The sequence below is a fragment of the Heteronotia binoei genome, chromosome 16 (assembly GCF_032191835.1).
Source record: "Heteronotia binoei isolate CCM8104 ecotype False Entrance Well chromosome 16, APGP_CSIRO_Hbin_v1, whole genome shotgun sequence".
NCBI classification, from domain to species: Eukaryota; Metazoa; Chordata; class Lepidosauria; order Squamata; family Gekkonidae; genus Heteronotia; species Heteronotia binoei.
The window spans coordinates 44,766,851-44,793,033 of record NC_083238.1 but is presented as its reverse complement, the minus strand read 5'-3'; the positions used below and the strand labels follow the sequence as shown (position 1 = coordinate 44,793,033).

Below are 26,183 nucleotides of genomic sequence, written 5' to 3'. Positions count from 1 at the left end.
CGGCTACTCCTTCCTTTTATTTATTAGCTTCCTTGACCAATGGTCATAAGTTCAACATAAAACAAGACACTGAATAATAAAACTACAAATCAAAATTACAAAACAGAATACAAAATAATTTGAAACCAAGAAGCTTAACTAAAGAGGAAGAAAAGCCAGTAATCATGATCACAAGACATAATTAAAGAACAAAAAAAGGAGAGAGAAACCTAATATAAAATCCTGTAAAACCCCTTAACATTATCAAGCTGGACACTCATTTTACCAAGCTTGGAAGGATTGGAAGGCTGAGTCAACCTTGAGCCGGCTACCTGAACCCAGCTTCCGCCGGGATCAAACTCAGGTCATGAGCAGAGCTTAGACTGCAGTACTGCAGCTTTCCCCCTCTGTGCCATGGGGCTCTTCTAGTAAATCTATTTGGGTCTTTAAAATGCTATTGTACTTGAATCTTGCCATATTGAGCCTTTGCATTGTAAAGCCCAGAGTGGCTTCACAGTTCTCAGCTTGTGTAGCCCAGTTCTCTGTGTAAAACTGGAGACAGGATGAATTCAGAGTTCACGGCCATTTAATTCTAACTGAGTGCAAATGTTTATATCCTGAGAGAATGCTCTATGCATTGCTACTTCCAGCTTTTGGAAAACAAAAAATTCGTGACTGTCGACCACAAAATAGTGGTTTCCCGATTCAAAAATTGCGCTTCCAAAGTTTCAGACAGCAAGCTTAATTCCAAATTATCTACTGGAACGTCGATGGCTATGAAACATTGATCACTAAGAAAATTTATACCAGCTTTCTGTTTTACGGGTTTTGTTGTCAAGCAAACAGCTCCAGGTTACAGTCACGTTGTCCCACATGCACTTGAATACAGAAGCTGCCTTCCGTTGAGCCCTCTGGTCTGTCGAAATCAGTACTGTCTGCTCTGGCTGGCAGCAGCTGCCCTGGGTCTCCAGCAGAAGTCTTCCATGCCACCTGCTACTGTAACCCTTTGAGCTGGAGATGCCAGAGATTGACCTTCTTTGCGCAAAGCAGATGCTCTACTGCTGAATGCTTATACAACAAAGCCAGACCCCAAAGATAGCAAACCTTACGAAAAGCAAAGCTAGAAAAAAAGAAGTCTCATCAGATGAGGAACTAAAGTGCTTTAAAGTTCCATAATCATCATTGTAAGAAGGGCAGCCAACTTATTGGGCTGTCAAAAAGAAGGAGAGTTGGTTTTTATACCTCGCTTTTCTTGACCTTAAGGAATCTCAAAGCGGTTTATAGTCACCTTCCCTTCCTCTCCCTACAACAGGCCTCTTGTGAGGTAGGTGGGGCTGAGAGCATTCTGAGAGAACCGTGACTGGTCTGAGGTCCCCCAGCAGGCCTTGTGTGCCTCAGAGAGGCTTACAATTGCCCTTCCCTCTTCTCCTCACAACAGGCCCCTTGTGAAACAGGTGAGGCTGAGAGAGTGCTGAGAGAACGGTGGCTGGCCCAAGATCACCCAACTGGCTTCATGTGGAGGACAAGTGGGGAATCAAACCCAGTTCTCCAGATTAGAGTCTGCTGCTCTTTACCACTAGACCACGCTCCCAAGACAAGAGATGAGCAGAGGGGGTTTTCCCACTACCATTGCCTTCCTCTGCACAGCAACCCAGGTCTTGCTTGCTAGTCTCCCAATCCAACTACTAACCATGACGAGCCCTGCTTGGCTTATGATTGGCTACCTGGAACATTTGAGGGTAGGGTTTTTTAAAAAAATTTAAATTTTCACATTTTGCTTCCTCTACAAAAGCTTTCATTCCAGGTTCTGAAATCACTGGAATATGTGCGCCCCGGCTCACGTTTATTACAGCTGTTATCATGGTGAGAGCCAGTTTGCTGTAGTGGCTAAGTGCATGGACTCCTATCTGGGAGAACCGGGTTTGATTCCCCACTCTTCCATATGCAACTGCAGTGACCTTGGGTCATTCATAACTCTTTCAGAGCTTTTCTGCTCAAGAGCAGTTTCTGTCAGAGCTCTGTTGCAAAGAGGGGAGGGAAAGGAGATTGTAAACTGCTCTTGAGACTCCTTCAAGATAGTGAAGGGTGCAGTATAAATCCAATCTCCTCCTCCTCTTCTGCTGCACAAGTGTGCAAGGTGGTTTCTCACCTGGTTCGACCACACGATGCTCTCTGGAGTTCTCTTATTAACTGTCCAGCGCATTCCGGCTCTCTGCTGGCTGCCCGCAGCAACGCTTTTCGGAATGTATGTTGGCATTTCCTTTGACGCGATTCCGCTCGCTCCAGGCGGCAGAGGTGCTTATATTTCTGCTGGAAGTAAGTGCAAAGTTGGGAAATGCGAGAACGCCTGCCGCTGGCATCGTTGTTGTCGTCCAACCTGGGAATTTGGGGGGGGGGGGGCGGGAGGGAAGGAAAGGGAGAGAAGTCAGAGAGGGGGGATTCAAAGGCCGCATTATCATGAAATTAGCATGCGCACAGGACTCTTGTTAGCTTCCAGGCGGGCCGGGACTGAATATACAAGAGGGAATGGTTTCCAATTAAATTTTAAAAACCTAAGGGTTTTCGCAGCGAGAAAGTCCATCATCTGTGCTACTGGCGAGGTCATACGTTTAACACCAAAATCACATTTTCATAGAACGCAACCATATGTTTTATATACATGCTGGTTCCAATGCTAATGGCAGGCGTTATAGCACCATATAGAAAACATAAATATGGCATCCCTGCACCTTCTTACAGGATCCTGGACCTAGTGGCCATCTGTACCTCTGCAGGTAGATCCCATGACTTATCAGCAAAAAGTGCTTCTGGCTGCAGATCTTCCCCTCCCCCAAGCAGCAATTCCGGGCTCGGGAAATATTTATTGCAGGAGTGGGGGGGACCTGTGTAGAATAACAGCTGTATGGGTCAGAAGGCTGCAGTAGGGAGGGGGCAAAATTTCCACATCTTGCACATGACAAGTTCCACACAGGTCTCATGACACCGGCGGGAAGTGGGGGGATTCCTGGGGTCAAAAAAGACTACTGGCAGGAAGAGAGAGCTGGGAAGATGAGGGATCCTTCAAAGGTACTTGGTGTTGGATCCAACCCTTGATCTGGTTGGTCAGACTTGCTTTACCAACATCAAAATTAGACTGCTGTAATATTCTTTAACTGGGAATGCCCTTGCAGACAGTCCAGATGCCTCAGCTAGGGCAAACTACAGTATAAAAGTAAGAACTGTTGATACAAGTCTTGGCTTGCTACTCCATATTTTGAAACAAACAATTTATTATCAATATTATTGACAAAAAAACACTACACACTAGATGCCAGATTTTAACAACACTGGCAAAACTACAACAGAGGGCTGATGTTACATCAACAGCAGCAGCAATGGATTGACTAGATAACTATCCATTTCATTCACCTTCTTCAGACTGCAATACACTAGGTAAAGTCTTGAAACTTCAAACTTATATTTAGACACTCTCCAGCTTTTACAATTGTTGTATAGACAGCTGCAGTTGGAGCCTCAGAGATCAACAGTCTTCCATTAGGGGTTACCCTTTGTCAGAATCAAAGTGTCTCTCTGTGATTGTATCAACAGTTGTTACTTATATACAGTTTTTTCTTTTTGTTAACAATATCAGTTTTTTGTATAGCCATCTCTTTCTGTATAGGGCAAACTACAGCAGCAGGGTTCTAGACCCCAGACTGAACGGTGTCTGTTCTTTTACATCGGGGTGGTTGCGGATTTGCTTCTATGACGCCCCTTGTCCACTCACACAGAGCACCCCCCCACCAGGCCTCATTTTGGGCAGAAGCTCACAGAAACCTCTAACTTGTATTGTGCTCTTGCTTTCTTAACTCCCCCACAAAAAATGGGAAAATAACCAAAACATATGAAGCAGACAGATGGAAATCTTCATCATGCCACTGTGGCCACATAGGAGAAAGTAACTGGAAAAGTAGGATGGAACGGTTTTCTTATGACAATTCTAATTCAAGAAGCATTTTAAGGTACATGCTGAACTGATATGAATTAGTCCACCTTCTGGTGATGTCAGGGGTGTGTGGCACATGCAAATGAGTTATGTAAATAAGTTGTGCTAATAAGCTCTGGCACCTCTTTTTCTACAATATGACCCCTGCCCACTATTCTCTTTAACTTCTCACTCAGGTCATGGGTTATATGTAGGTCAGGATAGCACAAGTTATGCTTCTTTGTCTCTTTTAAAATATACAGACCACCATGACCGTTTCACACCTCAGGTCCTCTCTCTCACTTCCACAGACATCTACAGACAGAGTAGGCCAGCCCCCTTTTATAACAAGCTGTCCCTCACACAGAGCTATTGGAACTGGGACTCAAACACTGTTCTGATCACTCACTGCCCCCCCAATTTATTCATATCCTATATGCAGGGCTTTTTTTGTAGCAGGAATTCCTTTGCATATTAGGCCACACCCCATGATGTAGCCAATCTTCATGCAGCTTACGGTAGGCCCTGTAAGAAGAGCCTTGTAAGCTCTTGGAGGGTTGACTATATCAAGTGGTGTGTGGCCTAATATGCAAAGGAGTTCCTGCTACAAAAAAAATCCTGCCTATATGTATAGACTGAGATACTCAATTGTGTGTGTGCTTCTTAGACTTGCAATCCTTATGATTTAATAAAAGAAGGAACCTTTTATTTATATGACCACAACATTAAGGAAAGTAAGGTCAATGCTTCACTTTCACTGCAAGTTCAGAACTGTCGTCTTATTCCTGCAACTGAGATCTTTCAGTTACAAACTGACTACGTTCAGCCTGCTCTGAGCAGCATTTCCGCACAGTTCTACTCTGTCAGACCTCCTTTCCTCCCCTCAGATCCTAAGTTTGCCAACTCCTTTGCTGCCAACTCCCAACTGCCATTTTCAATGGCTGTTTTTCATGTCTCCTTTTCTCAACACTCCATCAGCTCTCATTGGTTGCTCTTGGAGAGAAGCGGAACCGAGCCTGTCCGTCACAGCCTCCACAATCGATAAACAGCCTTGCAGTTTGGGCTCCAACCATGTTGCGGAAGACCCTGCTTTTCCTCAGACTGGGGAACATCATCCTTTGAGAAGCGGAAACAAAATCCCTAACAAAAAGCCCAGTGACACCTTGAAGACCAATGGCTGTATTATAGCCTCAGCTTTTACAAGGCTCGAGCCCGTTTCATCAGATGCAATGCTACAATAAGCGGTTTAGTCTTTCTTGGTGACAGACTTAATGTGGCTACACAGAACTAAGACGTGAGAGGCTGATGCCGCCTGAAGGTCGTTTGAACGAGCATAGTAGCGGGATGACTGCCGATGGCACCTTCTCCTCTTTTAATGGGTTCTTCGGTTTGTTTTAGGATGTTTTAAATATTTAGGATGCTTTTCTTATTGCTGTGATTTGCCCTGCAGGCCTGTTTAGGGCTAAAAGGCTGCACAGAACTCCACTAAATAAAACCCCTAAAGAATGCAACTTGCCTGTGATCTCTTACAGACCTTCCTTAGAATCATCAAGTAACCAGCTATTTCCTGGTGTGTCTCCAGGTCTCCTGATGTATTTCCTCCTGCCACACAGCCCTAAACCCCACTGGCTACTCCCCTGCTTTCCATATTTATCTCCAAGCCTTTTCTCGCTTTTCCACTCCTTTTTGCTTCCTTTAATCGTATGCCATTAAGTCGCAATGTACTCATGGCAGCCCCAAGGCCAGGGGGTTTTCAAGGCAAGAGATGAGCAGAGGTGATTTACCGTTGCCTTCCTCTGCGTAGCAACCCTAGCCTTCCTCAGCCGTCTCCTATCCCGGAATTGACTCTGCTTCGCTTCCAAGCGCTGATGAGATCAGGCTAGTCTGGGCTATTAAGGTTGCTGTTTCGCTTCCTTTATCACCTGTCAACTGTTACTGTACAAAATGCATTACGGTAATGCCAGTTTGGTGTAGTGGTTAAGTGCGCAGACTCTTATCTTGGAGACCCAGGTTTGAGTCCCCACTCCTCCACTTGCAGCTGCTGGAATGGCCTTGGGTCAGTCATAGCTCTCTCACAAGAGTTGTTCTTGAAAAGGCAGCTGCTGTGAGAGCTCTCTCAGCCTCACCTACCTCACAGGGTGTCTGTTGTGGGGGGGGGGGGGAGATAAAAGAGGTTGTGATCGCTCTGAGACTCAGATGATAAGAGCGGGAGATAAATCCAATTTCTTCTTCTTCTTCTCCTCCTCCTCCCCCCTCCTCCTTCTAGCTTAGCAGTGGAACTGACCACCTAGGGAGGTGGTGAGCTCCCCCTCACTGGCAGTCTTCAAGCAGCGGCTGGACAAATGACAATCAGGGATGGTTTAGGCTAATCCTGCATTGAGCGGGGGGGTTGGACTAGGTGGCCTCTATGGCCCCTTCCACCTCTATGATAATACTGGAAAAGGATCCCTCCCCCCCCCCCTTATCAATTGCACTTCTGTCATGAGCAGCTGCCTAGTGGGCTGTTCCCAGGAGATTGTTTTTTATCTATAACTAGATAGCTATGTCTACCTTTACACACAACACAAGCTAATTCAAACAAATCTAACATGGTTGGTTTTGTGCCCAAAAGGCCATTAAATGGCAAAAAGCGTATCTTCCAGCTTTGCTCTCCTCTCTGCCACTGTGTCCTCTCTCTTCCCCTCAGTGCTGGGACACGCACCAGCTTTGTGCAACGCCTCTCTGCCTCATCCCACAGTGGTTCCTTAAAGGAGTATAGCGAAACTATAGGATCTTAGCGTACATCTGTGTAAATAAAAAAAACCGCTAAGAGACACCATAAATTTTAAACAAGAAGACAGTGCAATGTAGAGGTCAGTGGTGTACTGACAAAACTTGCACATAGAACTTCAAATAGAAAGCATGTAGCAAAAAAGCAGAAACAGAAGACAGTTCAAAAGCAGTCTTTCCAGTCACAAAGGAGTGACAATGGTCCAGTATTTAGTTCATGGAACTAAAAGAAACCCTTCTATTTGATGTTCTATGTGCAAGTTTTGTCAGTACACCACTGACCTCTACATTAAACTGTCTTGTTGTTTAAAATTTGTGGTGTCTCTTAGCGGTTTTTTTATTTACTCATCCCACAATGATGGCTGTTCTGCAAGCCTGGCACCAGAAACTTACTTTGCAGGTATTGATGCAATACCCTCTTGCTAGTATAAACCCGCAATCAGAGACTTCAGATGATGCACAGCTCTTTATGGCCAGATTGTACACTATAGGTGCATTCATACTGCACTAAATAATGCATTTTGCAACAGGATTTTTTCTATTCTTACACAGTAAAAATCCAGCTGCAAACACAGTATTAAGTGTAGTGTGAACACAACCTATGTTTCCCCACTGCAACACTCACTGAACTGGGTCATAAATGAACACTAGCCAGAACCACCACTGATGTCAAGGAAAAAGAACACTGCTGGTCGTGATTGGCTGCTTTCATTTTGACTTCAGCTCCCATAGCATACTTTAGCCATTTTTTAACCAGACAACGGGTTCATTGTCACTTAAGGCTCCATCTTTCGAATTCCCTGTATCTATCCACACCTACTTGACGTGATTTCCAGAGCACAGCAAGAATATAAGACAACATAAGATGGGCCAGTGGCTCATCCAGTCCAATACTCTGTGTCACACAGTGGCCAAAACCCACATGCTGTCAGGAGGTCCACCAGTAGGGCCAAAGCTCCAGAAGCCCTCCCACTGTTGCCCTCCCCAAGCACCAAGAATACAGAGCATCACTGCCCCAGACCTACAGTAAGACCTACCTATTTGCCCAAGCATTTTCAGATTGGTGACAACAGCCCTGCTGCTGCTTTTTATTGTTGTTGACCTGAGCCAGCGAAAGGCATCGCTGTTAGCAGAACGGACCTATGGGATCCAACCTTGAGAATGTGGAAGTTCTGATCATCGGGTTCAGATTAAATCTTATTTAATAAAGGACTTAATTTCTTCTTTCTCGATCCACCAGCACTTCCTTCCACTTACTCCCCTCCGGAACAGCAAAAGAGTTTAGAGAGTATTTGAACAGGTGTTAGGGTTCCAGGTCTTATCTGGCAACTGGTGGGGGTTAATGGCCCACCTCCCTAGGTCTTTCTTTGCACGCCCGATGTGCTGGGCACGATGACATCACCTGGAAATGATGTCATCACGCCGAGCACATCACACGGGGGGGGGCCCTCTATCATTTGGGGGGAAACTTAAGTCACCTGGAAGGACACACTAGCTTTTAGGGAAAACTCTATGTTTATCATAAGAGTTTTTACCCAAATGCTAGAGCGTCCTTCTAGGTGATGTCATTGCACCAGACACGTGAGGCACATTGGCGCTCTTTGGGGATGGGGCTCCCCCCGCTGGCCAGTCCCCTTGTGGTGGGTTGGAGGCCCCGAAATCGGGGGAACCTCCACCAGCAGTGGGGGAATGGGAACCCTAACAGGCTTGCTACTTACAATTCCATCATTTTCTGGATTTCTCATTCATATACAATGAAATCATATGTACTTACTGACTCCTTTCGTATCTGAGGGCTTCTCGGATAGACCACGCAACTTGGTATGGTGAACTTTGCTCCCACTCCTCCCATTCTTCACCACTGTCTTCAGACCAGTCCAACCCTGGAAAGAATAGAATTAAAAGAACATTTTTTAAAATTGAATTTAAATTTATACCCCGCCCTATCCCGCAAGGTGGGCTCAGGGCGGCTTCCACCATTAAAACATGACAATAATAAAGAAAACATATTCAATTAAACACAACAAACATTCTCAGCTGTTCCCAAGTATCCAAGAATTTCTTAGGACAATACACACAATATATGTAGAGGATGCTGTAGAGAATGCCTTCATCTGATGTACTCTGTCTGACGACAATAATTTTTTTTATTGGTGAAGTGACATGTAGAAAAGGTCTCATGAGGTTGTGGAGCCTCTAGTTCTGCTCTGTTGAGGCTCAGAAGCGACAAACTAGTATTTGTTCACATCTTGCGGCTCTCAATATCTGACATTTATTCTATGTGGCTCTTACATTAAGCAAGTTTGACCACCCCGGGTATAGCCTGATCTCATCAGATCATGGAAGCTACGCAGGGTGAGTACTTGGATGCATAACTAATACTCTGCAGAAGAAGGCAACAGCAAACCATCTGCTTCATGTCTATTTGGGTCACTGAACAGTATGGAGGAAAAGCAGGGATCTACAGTGGGAAAGGAGAAGAGAATTTGGAATAATTGCCCCCAGTTCCCGTTGGCAGAAGTGTCTTCTGCCCAAGAAAAGACAGGATCAAGGCTTTTTTTTATAGCAGGAACTCCTCTGCATATTAGGCCACCCCCCCCCCCCCAATGTAGCCAATCTTCCAAGGTCTCTTAGCACAGGTCCTGCTGTAAGCTCCAGGAGGATTGGCACACCAGGGGTGTGCGGCCTAATATGCAAAGGAGTTTCTGCTACAAAAAAAGCCCTGGTTAGGATCCGGCGGAAGCCGGGTTCAGGTAGCCGGCTCAAGGTTGACTCAGCCTTCCATCCTTCCGAGGTCGGTAAAATGAGTACCCAGCTTGCTGGGGGGGAAGTGTAAATGACTGGGGAAGGCAATGGCAAACCACCCTGTTAAAAGTTTGCCATGAAAACGTTGTGATGTGACATCACCTCAGAGTCGGGAACGACTGGTGCTTGCACACAAGGGACTACCTTTACCTTTAGGATCTGCCACGAAGGCTAGAACAATACACAAGGAAGCCAACGAATATGCAGCTTAGTGGTTATAAGTGTCATCAAGTTGCAGCCACCTTATGGTGACCCTGTAGGGTTTTCAGGGCAAGGTACATACAGAGGTGGTTTGCCATTGTCTGCTTGCATAACAACCCTGGACTTCCTTTGTGGTCTCCCATCCAAGAACCAGCCAGGGCCGACCCTGCTTAGCTTCTGAAATCTGACGAGATTGGGCTAGCCTGGGGTGGCCAAACTTGCTCAATGTAAGAGTCACATAGAATAAACGTCACATATTTGAGAGCTAGGAGGGAGGGAGGGGAAGAAGGAAGGAAGGAAAATAGATGGGGAAGGGTCAAGCACAAACATTTGAATAAAAATTGAGGTAAAAGAACAAAACCGGGCGGAAGGGGGGAAGAATCCCCTGCCTACCTAAATGTGGAAACAGATCAGCGTCCAGCTGCTGCTTCTGAGTGCACAGTTTCACCAGTCTCTGTAGCCGGCTCATGCAAGATGAGTGTGGCGAGAAGGCGGTGGCTTTCATGAGGATCCTGTCAGCCCGGGGCAGGTCTGGGGCAGGACCCCTGACGGGGTGCAGGAGAGGCAGGGGTCTCTTGTTCGGCAGCTGCCTGGCTTGTGCTATCGTGTGGGTGGGGGGCGCCGCTCCCTGCATTGGTAGGCTGGTGTTCTGAGGTTGAGGTGACTTGCAGACTAAGCCCTGCGGTAGCCCTGCTGGCTTTAAAGCGGTCGGTAAAGGTGAGAGATGGGAGGGCGGCAGCTGCGGCGGTGGCTGTTGCTGTTGCAGAGGCTGCTGCGGCGGTGCAGGGAGGGGGCTAAAGTGCTCTTGGCGAACTCTCAGAATCTCCGTCTCCTTCTGGCGCTGTCGGTTTTGGGCTAGCTTGCTCTGCAGCTTCTTCTTCACGGTCGCCCCTTTCTTGAGATCCTCGTCTTCCTCGTGGAAAGCGAACGGGTCCTCCAAGTCAGCCTCCAGGTAGTGCAGAGGAAGTCGGGCCCCCGGCGGAGAGAGGGACATCCCGTCCAGCCCGTTGGGCATCTTCAAGGCCAGTGGGGGAACCGTCAGGCTGAAAGCCATGGAATCCATCTGGTGCCGAACTTTCACCTCTTCTGTTGGATCATTCTTTTTCTTCCTCTCCTTCTTCGGGATAAACCCAAGAACCTGTAGGTGACTGTTGCAGTACCTTTGAAAAGCAAAAAGAGCAACATTATCTCTCCCCCTCAGCATGCTTATAAATGGTCGGGGGCAGGGCTTTTTTTTTTTTTTAGAAAAAGCCCAGTGTGGACTCATCTGCATATTAGGCCACACCCCTGACATCACCATTGTTTCACATGGCTTTTTTGTAGAAGCAGCCCAGTGTGAGCTCATTTGCATACTAGGTCACACCCCCTGACATCACCACTGTTTCACACAGGGCTTTTTTGTAGAAGAAGCCCAGTGTGAGCTCATTTGCATACTAGGCCACATCCCCTGATGTCACCATTGTTTCACACAGGGCTTTTTTGTAGAAAAAGCCCAATGTGAACTCATTTGCATACTAGGCCACACCACCTGACATCACCACTGTTTCACACTGCTTTTTTGTAGAAAAAGCCCAGCAGGAACTCATTTGTATCTTAGGCCACACACCCCTGACACCAAGTTAGACGGAACTGTGTTCCTGTGCATTCTTGCTCCAAAAAAAAGCCCTGGTGGGGAAACTTAGAAAGCAAAAATGAAAGGATCAAAATAACCAACAAATAATTTAATGATAAGATTTTTTTTTCCTGTTCTTGTATATGCAAACCACGGATGGAGCAAATTTAAACAATCATCTCGCAATTAGCTGCAAACTTCCAAACGAAATAAAATAAAGATATGCTTTGAATTACCGGGGGTGGGGGGGTTACATTAGATAAATTCTAGCCACATAAATCATGCACTTTCAATGTAATATGCACACCAGAACATTTGCAAAAATTAAAGCCTGCATTTATAGAGAGACCATTTCTGGAAGATGTGATATTTAAACACAACAGAAGCCTTTCAGTGCAATCTTCTTCTAACTCTCATAAAAATAGCTGTGTTAGGTTTAACACATTTCTGTGGGAAAACTCGCATCCCTAACACTCCGATCCTGTGCTTGAAGATGAGAGAAAGCAAACACACTGCCAGCTTGCTCTAACAGACCAGGCCATCCTTTAACGAAGTTTTTATTTTGCTTCCAATGTTACCAAGCCAGAGAAGAAAGGGATGCTAACATGTAACTGCAAGCCTCAAATGCCCTTGGTTATATCATGGCAGGTCACCAGCAGTGTTCCCTCTAAGCCAGGGGTGTCAAACATGCGGCCTGGGTGCCAAATTAGGCCCCCGGAGGTTCCGATCAGGCCCCCGAGCAACTGGCTGTCATCAGCTTCCTTCTCCCTCTCTCTTGATTCCTACTGCATCTCAGCTTGCTTTGCCAGGCTTGCTCAATTGCACAGGAGCTACAGAGCAAAGCCTCTATTTTCTCCATTGGCTGAGGCTCCTCCCTTGGGGAGGAGAGCGGAAAGGATAGCTTGCTTTGCCAGGCTCTCTCAATTGCACAGCAGAGCTACTGTGCCAAGCTTCTCTTCCTTCTATTGGCTAAGGCTCCTCCCCACTCCTGGTCCCCTTGGGAAAGAAGGAAAGAGCCAGAGCTTCCTTTGCTCAGTTCCCTGGATCCCACGGGAGAAATACAAAAAAAGCATCTTTAAGGCCAATGAGTGCTAATGTTTTAAGCGTGTTTTAAGTTTTTTTTAAAGAAAAACATTTAATTGTGTTTGTGTGCGTTATAAAGTTTATATCTCTGCTACTTGGCATTACATTTTATGACACACATGGCCTGGCCCAACAAGATCTCGGATCCGGCCCTCATAACAAATGAGTTTGACACCCCTGCTCTAAGCTGAGCTAGCGTGAGCTAGCTCACAGATTTTTAGCCTCCAGCTCACGCATTTTGTCTTAGCTCAAGAAAGATGACCCCAGAGCGCAATAATTTATGCAGTCACTCACAACTTTAATGCCAGTAGCTGACAACTTCAGTGCCAGTAGCTCACAAAGTAGAATTCTTGCTCATAAGACTCTGCAGCTTAGCGGGAACATTGGTCACCAGCCTTCAGGGCATTCTGATTCTCAAGGTGGAATATGGCAGTATTAAAACTCTGTTGGGTGCTAAAAATGAAGCTGGGCTGTCGCTCGAGAACCCCGGCCAGCATTCCACAAAGCAACGAACAGGTTGGAAAAGGCCATACTTGTGCTTTGGAGACTCGTAATTCAAATTGGGCATGAATAATTTGTGGAGGGAAGTTATTGCTCAATATCTGGATAGTCAAAGTCAACTGCTATATTGTGTTTTATTCTTGGACTGCCTAGAACAGCCACGTGTGTTTTACTGCTTAGGTCAGGGTGTCAAATGCCAGGCCTGCGGGCCAGAATGACCCACCCAGGGCTTTAATCAGGCCCCTGGAGCTCTTTACTCCCCCCCTTCCCATCCTCACCCTATGAAGCTCCGCCTGCCGAAATTTCGAGCTCCTTCTTGTCTTTGAAGGCTGAAGTAGGAAGCAATTCTGGGCTTGCAAAGCTGCCAAGAAAATGTGGAATGGACTTTCCATTAAGGAAAGCTCAGTTCCACTTTTCAGTGATTATATGGTCAGTTAGAAGCTGTTCCTTGCTGGAGTTGTGTGACCTTGCAAATAAAGGGTTGATGCTTTGAGCCAGCATGTCCCTGCTGAACGGATCTTAGAGTTGGTGCCTAGTGAGTGCTCTAACCTGGAAACCCTAACAAATGAGTTTGAAACTCCTGTCATACCCACGAGTGTCCTCCTTTTGGGAACCATGTATGTATCCTCCCCCCTCCATCGCTCACCTGCGGTCCTCTGATTTGGGGATGGGGTTGGTGCAACGTTGGCTGTTGTACTTGGCCACATATTCACATTGCTTGAAGGGGGCGGTCTTGTCTTCCAGAACGTGCCGGATACAGAAGGCGTAGCCGTTGAGTCGCCTCTGCTTGCACAGTTTGGGACTGTACGAGCACAACGGCTTATTGTCAACCTCAGAAAAGTGTATGTGTTTGCCTTCATACATCACGTGACTCTTTTCCTTGTGAACATCAGCTGAAAGGGGAGAACAACAACAACAAATTAAGACCATTTTTCAAAGTGGGAGGGGGGAAGGAGGAGGAATGTTTGGTTCTAATCCATTTGGAGGGAACCAATTACCTGATCTTAAATCATCTGTACCATGTCACTGTTATCAGGGAGAGCAGCCCCAGGGACACCAGTTTCCTGGAATGATGGCAAGGTGAGATGAAGCAGATTGTCTAAGGCAAAAAAAATCCAGAGAGAGAAAGACAAAGAAGTCCCATTAATGATGGTGTACAAGACAGAAAAGACTGTATCACCCAATGGAATGCAACTGAATGAATCCCATCACCCTAAGTTCTACTATTAACTGAAATGCCAGTCTAAAACCGCACTCATAAGATCTTGCTGAAGGTTATATCAGGGGCCAACCGTCATTCAGAGATACTCTACTGAATTCTACTGGTCAAGAATGGGGCAGATGACGTCCTCCGCTCCCTAAATGTTGCAGTTCTGAGATCTGCTCGCGTTATGTCCTTTGTGTATCGAATCACGGTTCGTTCAGAAACTGGAAGGACTTCGCTAAAAGTCTTCTAAGGATGTCCAACACATCGCACATGTTAATGTGTGCAGTCAAACCCAACCCCCTGCTGATGATGATTCCCCCCCACACACACACACAAAAAAATTCATTCAGGAGCCAGAGGTCTGGACACATACCGGGGGGGGGGGGATGTGGAAGGGCTGTTCTTATACTCTCAATTGCTCCTGCACCCCCCAGCTGTTGAATGTTTCTCTGCTGGGTTCCCAACATGTCTTTTAATCTACACATTAAATATAGACTACCCTTATTGGGTTGTTATTTCCCAGCCATATCAGAGCCTAACATTTTTCTACATCAGCAGCTACATCACGTAGACATAATTGTTAGTGCTCAGATAGTTTGCAAAGACAAAATTAAACCTTTCACCAGATAAACATGAGTACTGTGCTGTACATACTTCTAGGAAATGTTTAAGATTCAGTGGCTACAAAATAAAATCCTAGACTTGCTAGCAGAGACAGTAACTATTCAAGCAATTTGTTCTGCAGGGGTGGAATTCTAGCAGGAGCTCCTTTGCATATTAAGCTGCACACCCCTGATGTAGCCAATCCACCAAGAGCTAACAAAAAAGAGCCTTGTAAGTTCATGAAGGATTGGCTACATCAGAGGGGTGTGGCCTAATATGCAAAGGAGCTCCTGCTAGAATTCCATCCCTGCTGTTCTGCATCCCGTTTTACATCTGATTGTCTTGCTTGATGGAGGCTATGTCTATCATCAGCTACTACGCAGAGCGACTAAAGAGAACCTCCATGTTCAGAGGCACTAATCCTCTGAATCCAAGAGCCAGGAGGCAACATTAGGAGAAGGTTGGATTGCCAAGTCCCCCTGGCCATTGCCAAAGGATGAATACATAAACCTGCTTTTAGGATTGCCAGACCCAGTTGGGAAACTCTTGGAGATCTGGGGATAGAACCTTGGGAGGACAGGGCCCTCAGTGGGGTACAATGCCCTAGAGTCCACCCTCCAAAGGATCTCTTTTCTCCAAGAGAAATGGATCTCTGGAGTCTGGAGATGAGCTGTAATTCCAGGGGATCCCCAGGTCCCACCTGGAGGCTGTCATCTCTAGGAGAAGGCCTCCAGAGGTTGGTGACTGAGAGACAGGATCCTGGACCAGATGGACCACTGCTCTGATCCAGCAGGGCTCTTCTGATGTCCTTATGAGGCTGAAGCAGCAAAGGCCGAGAAGAAATATTTCAAATACATAAACCCACTTTACAGAGCTTCACCAGAGAAAGGTGCTCTTTTTCTCTTCTTGACAGAGTTCCCACACATTTGACTGCATTGGGACAGGTAACAATTTAACAGTGCAGTGCTCACCGTCTCATCACAAACACTTCACCTGCTCAATGCCTGCTTGTCACACAATGGCATAGAAACCCTGCCAACAAAAGTATGGCAGTGAAGTTGAGATTTGTTTTTTTTAAGTTGAGTTTTTAAGGATTTTAAAAGCCTTCTTCTGCAGTCCCAGAACCTATACACTTCACTGCTGTTGACACAGCATATTCTATTTCTGTAGCTTTCCCAGAGGCTGGTTAAATTGATTAATTTAGTTCATTATTTATTGATTGGAATCTTCTGCAGGCACAATTCAAGGTGCTTGTCTTGACCTTCAAAGCCCTCAATAGCTTGGGACCAACACACCTGAAGGACCACCTAATTTACTTATTAACCCGCATGACCATTACGGTCATCTTCTGAGACCCTGATAGGAGTGCCTCCACTTTTTGAGATCAGGCAAGTAGCTATAAGGGAGAGAGCCTTTTCAGTCATGACCCCATAGCTCTGGAATTCTCTCTGTAGAGAGATTTATCCATTGCCCTTCTGTTGACATCTGCCACGAGTGGGTGAAGATTTTTTCATTTTGTTTAGCATTCTTTCAACAATCTCTCCTTCCTAACCAGTGTTTTGATGTTTTCTATGTAGGGCTTCTTTTGTAGAAAAAGCCCAGCATTAACTCATTTGCATATTGGGCCACACCCCCTGATACCAAGCCAGCTGGAACTGCGTTCCTGCTCAAAGAAAAGCCCTGTTTCTATGTATTTTAACTGTTTTGCTTTTATTTTAACTCTTCTTAGAGTGGTTTTTAATATGTGTTTTTATTAGAATGGTTTTATTATGTAATTATATAGTTTTCAAATTGTTAGCTGCCTTGGTGACCCTTGAAGGGGCCAAAAGGTGAGATATGAATTTTGTAGATAATGATGATGATGTTGACGACAATGACAGCCAATAACAGGGCATGGAAGACTGAGGCCTTCCTAAGAACATCAGAAGAGCCCTGCTGGATCAGACCAGTGGTCCATCTAGTCCAGCATCCTGTCTCACACAGTGGCCAGCCAGTTCCTCTGGACAACCAGCAACAGCGCACAGAGGCCAAGGCCTTCCTAAGAACATCAGAAGAGCCTTGCTGGATCAGACCAATGAGGGCCCAGAGTGGTAAAGCTGCAGTACTGCAGTCCAAGCTCTGCTCACGACCTGAGTTCGATCCCGGTGGAAGCTGGGTTCAGGTAGCTGGCTCAAGGTTGACTCAGCCTTCCATCCTTCTGAGGTCGGTCAAATGAGTACCCAGCTTGCTGGGGGGAAAGCGTAGATGACTGGGGAAAGCAATGGCAAACCACCCCATAAAAAGTCTGCCAGGAAAACATTGTGAAAGCAACATCACCCCAGAGTCTGGTGCTTGCACAGGGGACTACCTTTACCTTTTTTTAATATCTAAAGCATTGCAAATTTTTTTTGCAGATGTAGTATTTATTTATTCCTCGCATTTATATCCCTCTCTCCCTGCCGACGCAGGCTCAGAGCGGCTAACAACAATCAAACCCAAACAATAGAACAGTAAGCAAACAATTAAAATTAACAATCATTACCAATTAACAATTTAAAACAGTTTAAAATAATTTAAAACAATTTTTGGTGCTAGTGTTGGTACCATTACATTCAGCAATGTTGGGCATCTACTTATACTGTAGTTTAACTAAAGGCAAGTCGAAATAGAGCTGTTTTACAGGCCTTGTGGAACTGGGCAAGGTCCCGCAAGGCCCTTGCATCTTCTGGGAGTTGGTTCCACCAGTGGGGGACAGCAACTGAGAAAGCTCTTTCTCTGGTAGCCTTCAGTCTTGCCTCCCTTGGCCTGGGGATTGACAGTAAATTCTGCGATCCAGATCTAAGTACTTTCTGGGGAACATACGGGGAGAGATGGTCTCCAAGGTAGACAGGTCCTCAGCCATATATGAAAATGAACACTTCGGCTTGCTGTATCACCAAACCTCAAAAAGACCTCCATCTGCCTGCGCAGAATCTACCAAATAAGCTAAATTTGTTCAGACAAGTTGGAGATGTACATTGTGAACCCATCACAAACAGGGCTGAGTTTGCAGAGGCCATCTCCCACTTTTCCTGCTGTCAGCAAATAATTCCCATCAAACTTTTCTGGAAGGGCATAGAAACTGCAAATGGACTTGTGTTCTGGGTCTTTTTACCCAACAAACAGGTGTGGATTTTCAAAATATAGTACATTTTGGGATTCTCTTCTCTTTGAAGACAACAGCTGGTGGTCGACATGTTTGCAATTATTTTGGTGCCCAGGGTGAATCACAAAACATCGCAATATCAGCAAAGGGCCTTTCCAGTTTCATGGGAGAGGGGCAAAAACAGGAGGCAATAAAGGTAAAGATAGTCGCCTGTGCAAGCACCAAGTCATGGGGTGACGTCACACTACGTTTTCTTGGCAGATTTTTTTTTACGGGGTGGTTTGCCATTGCCTTCCCCAGTCATCTACACTTTCCCCCCAGCAAGCTGGGTACTCATTTTACCGACCTCAGAAGGATGGAAGGCTGAGTCAACTTTGAGCTGGCTACCTGAACCCAGCTTCCGCCGGGATCGAACTCAGGTCATGAGCAGAGTTTGAAGTACTGCAGCTTACCACTCTGCACTACGGGGCTCCTAAAACAGGAGGAAGAAACGTGCAACTGAAACTGGCAAAGCTGGGGCCAAGACTGTGTGGTGTACTGCAGTGTTTAATGCATCAGACTGGGGGACGAGGCCCAGGCTCAGATTCTATCAAGGCAGCTCGTTGGATGTCCTTGGGTCAGTCACGCTCTCTCAAATCTCACAGGGATAAAATGGAAAAGGGGAGAAGGTATGTTTAGCCTGGAGAGGAGACAGCTGAGAAGTGATATGATCTCCCTCTTTAAGTACTTGAAGGACTGTCATATAGAGGATGGTATAGACTTGTTTTCTGTTGTGCCAGAAGACCAGACCAGAACCAACGGGTTGAAATTAAATCGAAACAGTTTCCAGCTCAACATTAGGAAGAACTTCCTGACAGTTATAGGAGTTCCTCAGTGGAACAGGCTTCCTCGGGAGGTGGTGGGCTCTCCTTCCTTGGAGGTTTTTAAGCAGAGGCTAGATGGCCATCTGACAGCGATGCTGATTCTGTGAATTAGGCAGATCATGGGAAGGAGGGCAGGAAGGGTTGCATCAATGCTTACTTCTCATAGCCCTTTCTTACATGCCCAAGAAAATGCTATTTGCCACTTTGAAGTCACATAGCAATTTTTCTCCAGGCCAGTTTGGCCAGGATATTGGAGGGTTTCGTTTGTTTGTTTGGCCATCTTCTGGGCATAGAACAGGTGTCACTGGGGTAGTGGTGGGGGAGGCATTTGTGAATTTTCTGCATTGTGCAGAGGACTAGACTAGATGACCCTGGAGGAGCCTCCCAACTCGATAATTCTATGGTGTTGTAAGATCCTTTGAATCCCCACAGGGGAGAAAAAAAGGGTATAAAATGAATGAATAAGGGAAATCTGAACTAGATTTCAAAAGTGGGTACTGTTTTCTACTTCCTGCTAACTGGATATGGCCTCCATTTCTTACATGTGGTTTTTAATTGGAAACGTGAATACCCTTTACTAGACTGTACAGGAAGCGTCAGGACAGTTCAGGATTGATTTGCATGTATGCAGATGCTCTGCGTTTTTCTAGGCTTTGAAAGTCACATGGAATATTTTTTTGTCCTTGACTCAAGGCTTATTTCAGTTTTTGTTTTTTTCCCCTTTCTTTCTTTTTTTGTGAATTCTGTGCAGATTGAACTGCTTTATGCCTTCTGGGGCTCATAGTTCTACAGCAAATTCAAACAAAGAACTTCAAGGAAGATCTGCACAACCTGCCTCGACCAGGGCCAGGGCCTTTTTGGCCTTGGCCACGGCCTGGTGGAATCAGCTTCCTGTAGAGATCCAGGCCCTACCGGATTTGATGCCATTTCTCAGGGCCTGCAAGACAGAGCTATTCCACTGGGTCTTCGGTTGAGGCAGCGGACATCCTTATTTGCATGTGCTTGGCCTCCCTTACCTGTCATGATGCTATATAAGAGAGCCAACTTGGTGTAGTGGTTAAGTGTGCAGACTCTTATCTGGGAGAACCGGGTTTGATTCCCCACCCCTCCACTTACAGCTGCTGGAATGGCCTTGGGTTAGCCATAGCTATCACAAGAGTTGTCCTTGAAAGGACAGCTGCTGCGAAAGCTCTCTCAGGGTGTCTGTTGTGGGAGGAAAAGATATGGGAGATTTTAAGTCTCTCTGATTCAGAGAGAAGGGCGGGGTATAAATCTGCAATCTTCTTCTTCTATATTATCTTATCTTAATCTATTATTCCATCTCTGGGCCTACTGCTGTAATGCTATATAGAATGCGCCCAATGGAAACCGCCGCCTGTGATATATATGCTATTTGTTTTATTGTATTTTGTGGTTTTAGCTTGCAGTTTTAAGTACTTTAACTTTTGTTGTTATCCGCCCTGAGCCCACTTCACAGGAAAGGGAGGAATACAAATTAACAAAAATAAATAAACCACTGTATTTTTAAGTATATGAAAATAGCCTGAATTTACTATTGTAATAACTTCCTAGAGACTAAGCCCTACATATACTATTTAGACCTGACTCGAGCAGACAATACCAAAAATCCTACAGCTTGCTTTGGACTGGCTGGATAAATTCTAGGAAATGGCCCCAAAATGAACAAGCTGTCTGTTTCTTAGTCACACTAGAATGGTGGGAACTGTTTTTGTGTACAAACACAGATGCTCAGCGTTGTCTCTTGCTTTGGAGGGCAAGAAGATTCCAGTCCTTGAAGAAGACCTGAACAAATGCAAAAGATTGCACTTCTCACTACCACAGAAGAGATTCAACATGGTTTTAAAAATATAATTCTGCGGAAGCGACTGTGCAACTGAGTGGCAACTCAGATTGGCAAATAATCCTTTAACCTCGTTTTTGACCCCGCATGAAGACATGTACAAATGTATCTCCAAAACCAGTAATGTGGATTAATGCTGTTGCTTAGTTTTGAACTGATACCGGAGCGTTACTGACTATACTTCATGACTGCAAGCACCAGCTTGGGTTTCTCAAGAACAAGTCATGTTAGACTAATCTTATCTCTTTTTTTGAGAAAGTTACTACCGTGCTGGGTCAAGGGAATGCTGTGGACCAGTGGTGGTGAACCTATGGCACGGGTGCCAGAGGCAGCACTTGGAGCCTTCTCTGTGGGCACACTCCTTCCCCACCCCCCGTGCACGAGGCCCTGGAGTCATATCTCATTGAAGCTCCTCCTCTCCCCAAACTCAGGCTCCTTCCCCCAAATCTCCAGGTATTTCCCAACCCAAACCTGGCAATCCTAACTGGGCCTCCTTCAGAGAGACAACGGGGCACTCCAACCTTTTTGAGCTCGTGGGCACCTTTGGAATTCTGATGTGGGGGGGTGCAACCACAACGCAGCCCCCAGGCACAACACACAGAGGAAAATTCCTTGCAGGTGTTCTTGCAGTTTTAGGGAGGGGGTTAGATGGGACCCACTAGCGCAGGGGAGGCCACACTTGCTTAACGTAAGAGCCACACAGAGTAAATGTCAGATGTGTGAGAGCCACCAGACATGAACATCAGATGTCTGAGAGAAGGAAGGAAGGAAGGAAGGAAGGAAGGAAGGAAGGAAGGAAGGAAGGAAGGAAGGAAGGAAGGAAGGAAGGAAGGAAGGAAGGAAGGAAGGAAGGAAGGAAGGAAGGAAGGAAGGAAGGAAGGTAGATGGGAAGGGAGAGAGAGAGGTGGAAAGAAAGCAACTTGGACTTTAAATGCATTCTCCAAGCCACTGGCTGGCATGGCTTGAAGAAGTGGTTTAAAGAGACAAATGCCTTCTCTGGTGGAGGCTTCAAGAGCCACACAATGAGTGTGAAAGAGCCACATGTGGTTCCCGAGCCACAGTTTGACCACTCCTGCACTAGAGAGATGGGTATAAGGCAGCTTCATGTTTTCATGTGGCCAAGACCTGGTTGCATTTTCTATTTCAAAACTGTTGTGGCACGGTCCAAGCCAAAGGGAAGAAGAGAGCATGGGTGTGTGGGGATGGGGGTGGGGTGGGGAAGAGAGATCAGGACCTTGAATCAAGCATGTTTTTTTGAAGGGATGTGGGTTTATTACAGGAAATGTGGAGCCCACTAATCTGGCAGAAACAGCAGCTGGGATTGCCTCTGGTTTTGAAGTGGAAAGGGAGGAACTGCAGGCTTCCTTGCTTTCAAATATGATGCTTCTGATAGCAGTATTTGAGCAGAGCTCTTTCAAGCTACAGGGACCATAAGGCAAATTGTTGATCAGCTGTTTTTGAACTGTTGCACTGCTGTTCTGGTTTTCCAGAGCATCCCTGACAAGTGTTTGTCCAGCCACTGCTTAACGACTGCCAGTGAGGGGGTCAATTGCACTGTTGAACTCTTACTGTTAAAAAAGTTTTTCCTATGCCAGTCCTCTCCTCTGCTGCCAGCCCTCCTCTAAGTCCCTGCCCTCCTCTAAGTGGCAGCCCTTCTAATACTTCAGAAGAGCAATCATGTCTCCCCCCTCAACCTCCTCTTCTCCAGACTTAATATCCCCAAGTCCCTTAGCCTTTCCTCACTGGGCTTGCTCTCCATGGTTTCTCGGAAGTAATCTACAGTGAGCACTGTGGCACCTACTCTCTACACATGCACAGGATTGCAGTTTTAGTTTAAAGAAAGAAGAAGATATTGGATTTATATCTTGCCCTTCACTCTGAATCTCAGGGTCTCAGAGCAGCTCACAATCTCCTTTATCTTCCTGCCCCACAACAGACATCCTATGAGGTAAGTGGGGCTGAGAGAAGCTCTCCCAGAAGCTGCCCTTTCAAGGACAACCTCTGCCAGAGCTCTGGCTGACCCAAGGCCATTTCAGCAGCTGAAAGTGGAGGAGTGGGGAATCAAACTCGGTTCTCCCAGATAAGAGTCCACACACTTAACCTCTACACCAAACTGGCCTTCCTTTCTCACATCAGACTCTCTAGTTAATACAATTCAGACTATCCCTGAAGTTTCCAAGGGTAGCCATGCTGGTCCATAGGAGAACAACTAGATTCAAGCCCAGGAGCACCTTAGAGACCAACAAGATTTGGGGGAAAGGGCACAAACTTTCCAGCATTAGAGCTCCCTCGATTAGATAAAAGGAGCTTTGACTCTCAAAAATCTTGTTCTCTGAGGTGCTGCTGGACTCAGATTTAGCCATATAAATCAGTTGACTCCTTTCATCAACTTATTAACTAACATCATGTATCCCCTGCCTTCCTCCCCAAAAGGACACTGAAATGGTTTGACACACTCTCCCCTTCTCTTTTATCCTCACAACGAACCTATGAGGTGGGTTAACTCAGAGTACTGGTCCAAGGTTTCCCAGCAAATTGCCAGGGCAGAGTGGGCATATGAATCAGGATCTCCCAGATCTGATTTGGACACCCTAACCACCAGCTCCTACTAAACACACTATATTTTAATGTATTCTTTTTTTCCTAATGGCAAACTAGAATGATGTTTATAATGTATATGTTAAAAAGTAAATTAGGTGGACAGGAGCACCTCTGGGAAAGGCATGTTCTCAGTTTAACCCAGACCTGCAAGCAACAGAGCAATGAACAGCCTCCATTTATTGCCTTATGACACTCTCACCATCATTCTCTCATTCTGACATGTAACTATTTTGTTAGTTTCCTAAGCAAATGCTATCCAGACCAAATGTTCTTTGTTAATTTCACTATGAGTTGTTTTTTCTAAACTAAAACCTCAGTATTCAGGTAAAATTGCCGTGTTGGCACTTTGCGATAAATAAGTGGGTTTTGGGTTGCAGTTTGGGCACTCGGTCTCTAAAAGGTTCGCCATCACTGCTGTAGACAGTTTATCTTAACTTCAGTAAAGGCTTTTGAGAAGGTTCCACATCATATTCTTGTTGACAAATTGGAAAAATGTGGTTTGGATTCTATTACTGTTAAGCAGATCTGTAACTGGTTGACAGATCTCACCCAAAGAGTACTTGTTATAATGGTTCTTCATCCTCTTGGAAAGGGGTGACAAATGGAGTGCCTCAAGGATCTGTCCTGGGACCTGTTTTGTTCAACATCTTTATAAATGATTTGGATGAAGGAATAGAGGGCTTATTAAATTTGCAGATGATACTAAATTGGGAGGGGTCACAGACACAGTAGAAGACAGAGACAGGATACAGGATGACCTTGACAGGCTGGAAAACTGGGCTCAGACAAATAAAATGAATTTTAACGGGGATAAGTGTAAAGTTCTGCATTTAGGTAGGAAATGCAAACTTATAGGATGAGGGAGAGTTGTCTTGGCAGTAGTATGTGTGAAATGGATCTGAAGAGTCTTAGGGGACCATACATTGAACATGAGTCAGAAGTGTGATGTGGTAGCTAAAAAGACAAATGCAATTTAGGGCTGTATCAAAGAAGTATAGTGTCCAGATCACATGAAGTGATGGTATCGCTTTACTCTGCTGTGGTTAGACCTCACCTAGAGTATTGTGTACCGTTTTGGGCACTACAATTTGATATAGACAAGCTGGAACGGGTCCAGAGGAGAGTGACAAAGATGGTGAGGAGTCTGGAGATCAAGTCCTACGAGGAAAGTCTGAAAGAGCTGTGTATGTTTAGCCTGGAGACGAGACGACTATGAGGTAATACGATAACCATCTTCAAGTATGTGAAGGACTGTCATATAGAGGATGGTGCAGAGCTGTTTTCTGTTGACCCAGAAGGTCAAACCAGAACCAACAAGTTGAAATGAAATCAGAAAGAGTTTTCAACTAAACTTTAAGAACTTCCTGACAGAGCAGTTCCACAGTGGAACAGGCTTCCTTGGGAGGGGGTGGGCTCTCCTTCCTTGGAGGTTTTTAAACAGGGGCTAGATGGCTACCTGACAGCAATGTTGAGTCTGTGAATTAGGCAGATCATGAGGAGGGCAGGAAGGGTTGCATCAGTGCTTAATTCTTGTGGCCCTTTCTTATACGCCCAGGGAAATGCTATTCACTGCTTTGGGATCAGGCAGCAATTTTTCTCCAGGCCAGTTTGGCCAGGGATCCTGGAGGGTTGTTTATTATTATTGCTGTCATCACCATCATTTTCTTGGTATGGAGCAGGTGTCACTGGGGTGTGTGGAGGGAGAGGCATTTGGGAATCTCCTGCATTGTGCATGGAGTTGGACTAGATGACCCTGGAGGTCCCTTCCAACTCTATGATGCTGTGAGTAACTCCTCCCACTTACTGCAGCCCCTATCCCACATAGCTTTTGTCTATGCAGGTCCCATGATCACCACCACAGCCATTTCGTGGGTACTTTGTGTGCTCACATGTGTAGACACACATGTATGTGTGTGAGTACATGCCTGGAAGTCATGGTTGACTTCTGGCAACCCCAGTGGAGTGGATGTCTCAGAGAGGTGGATGTTTCATGCCACACTGGCTCCAGGATGTAAGCATGCTAGCCATGGTCTGAAAGGCCTCACGCAAAAATGCAATCCACGCGCACATATGTATATGGCCTCTGTCACTCTTCAGGGGCAGCAGTGTTCCCATGGGACCTGGCAATCCCCCTCCCCCTTGGCATAGAGCTTTATGCAGTTGAATTACCTAGGTCGGGGTGGCCAAACTGCAGCTTTTCACACATACTGTTTGGCTCTCGAAGCCTCCACCGCCCCGTTGGCCAGCTTGGAGAAAGCATTTGTCTCTTTAAATCACTTCTCCAAGCCAAGCCAGCCAGCGGCTTGGAGAATGCATTTAAAGTTGATTTCTTCCCACCCTCCCCACCATCTATTTGTCTTCCGTCCTTCCTCCCTTCCAGCTCTCAATCATCAGACATTCATGTCTTGTGGCTCTCGAAATCTGACGTTTATGCTGTGTGGCTCATATTAAGCAAGTTTGGCCACCCCTGATCTAGGAGAAGCTCTTGGTGAAGTCTGTGCACTAAGCACTGAGTAGAAATGACTCGCTTCTGCACATTTATTGTGAGGCACTCCAAAAGAATATTGTGAGGCACTCCAAAGGGATCTGTCGAGGCTGGGTTAGTGGCTGTCAATGGGGCAAATGAGGTTCAACGTGGACAAGTGCACTGGTGGACCTCCTGATGGCGCCTGGTTTTTTTTTGGCCACTGTGTGATAGAGTGTTGGTCTGGAAGGGCCATTGGCCTGATCCAACGTGGCTTCTCTTACATTTTTAAGTAAGCCCAACTGCACCCATTGGGACTGCAGCTGTAGTGTGAAAGTTAAGTTTCACTCAAATTAACGGGAGTTATTTCCACATTATGGATCTAGAATTAGAATGAAAGTGACTCATGTCATCTTGTGCTCAGTACCAACTCCCACATATCAGAAAGATGTTAATTTAATCCCAGTAGCATTTTTCTCATTATCGTCTGCAATTCTATATTTGAACACTTCAAGCCATTAAAAAAAAAAAACCTCCAGAAACTAG

General features: G+C 45.8%; 1 protein-coding gene across 2 annotated transcripts in view; it reads right to left on the bottom strand.

The window, feature by feature from the left end:
* Positions 1–26,183, bottom strand: part of INO80D (INO80 complex subunit D) — a 56,966-nt gene that overhangs the window by 17,707 nt on the left and 13,076 nt on the right. Inside the window, exons 2-6 of one of the 2 annotated variants that reach the window (XM_060256869.1) lie at positions 13,913–14,013; positions 13,561–13,807; positions 10,112–10,878; positions 8,487–8,595; positions 2,129–2,356 (exon numbers count right to left, since the gene is read on the bottom strand). In XM_060256869.1, coding sequence (XP_060112852.1) covers positions 2,129–2,356; positions 8,487–8,595; positions 10,112–10,878; positions 13,561–13,778 — 1,322 coding nt within the window. In that variant the 5' untranslated portion in view covers positions 13,779–13,807; positions 13,913–14,013. The remainder of the gene's footprint in view (positions 1–2,128; positions 2,357–8,486; positions 8,596–10,111; positions 10,879–13,560; positions 13,808–13,912; positions 14,014–26,183) is intronic. The other variant, XM_060256870.1, reaches the window with a different exon arrangement.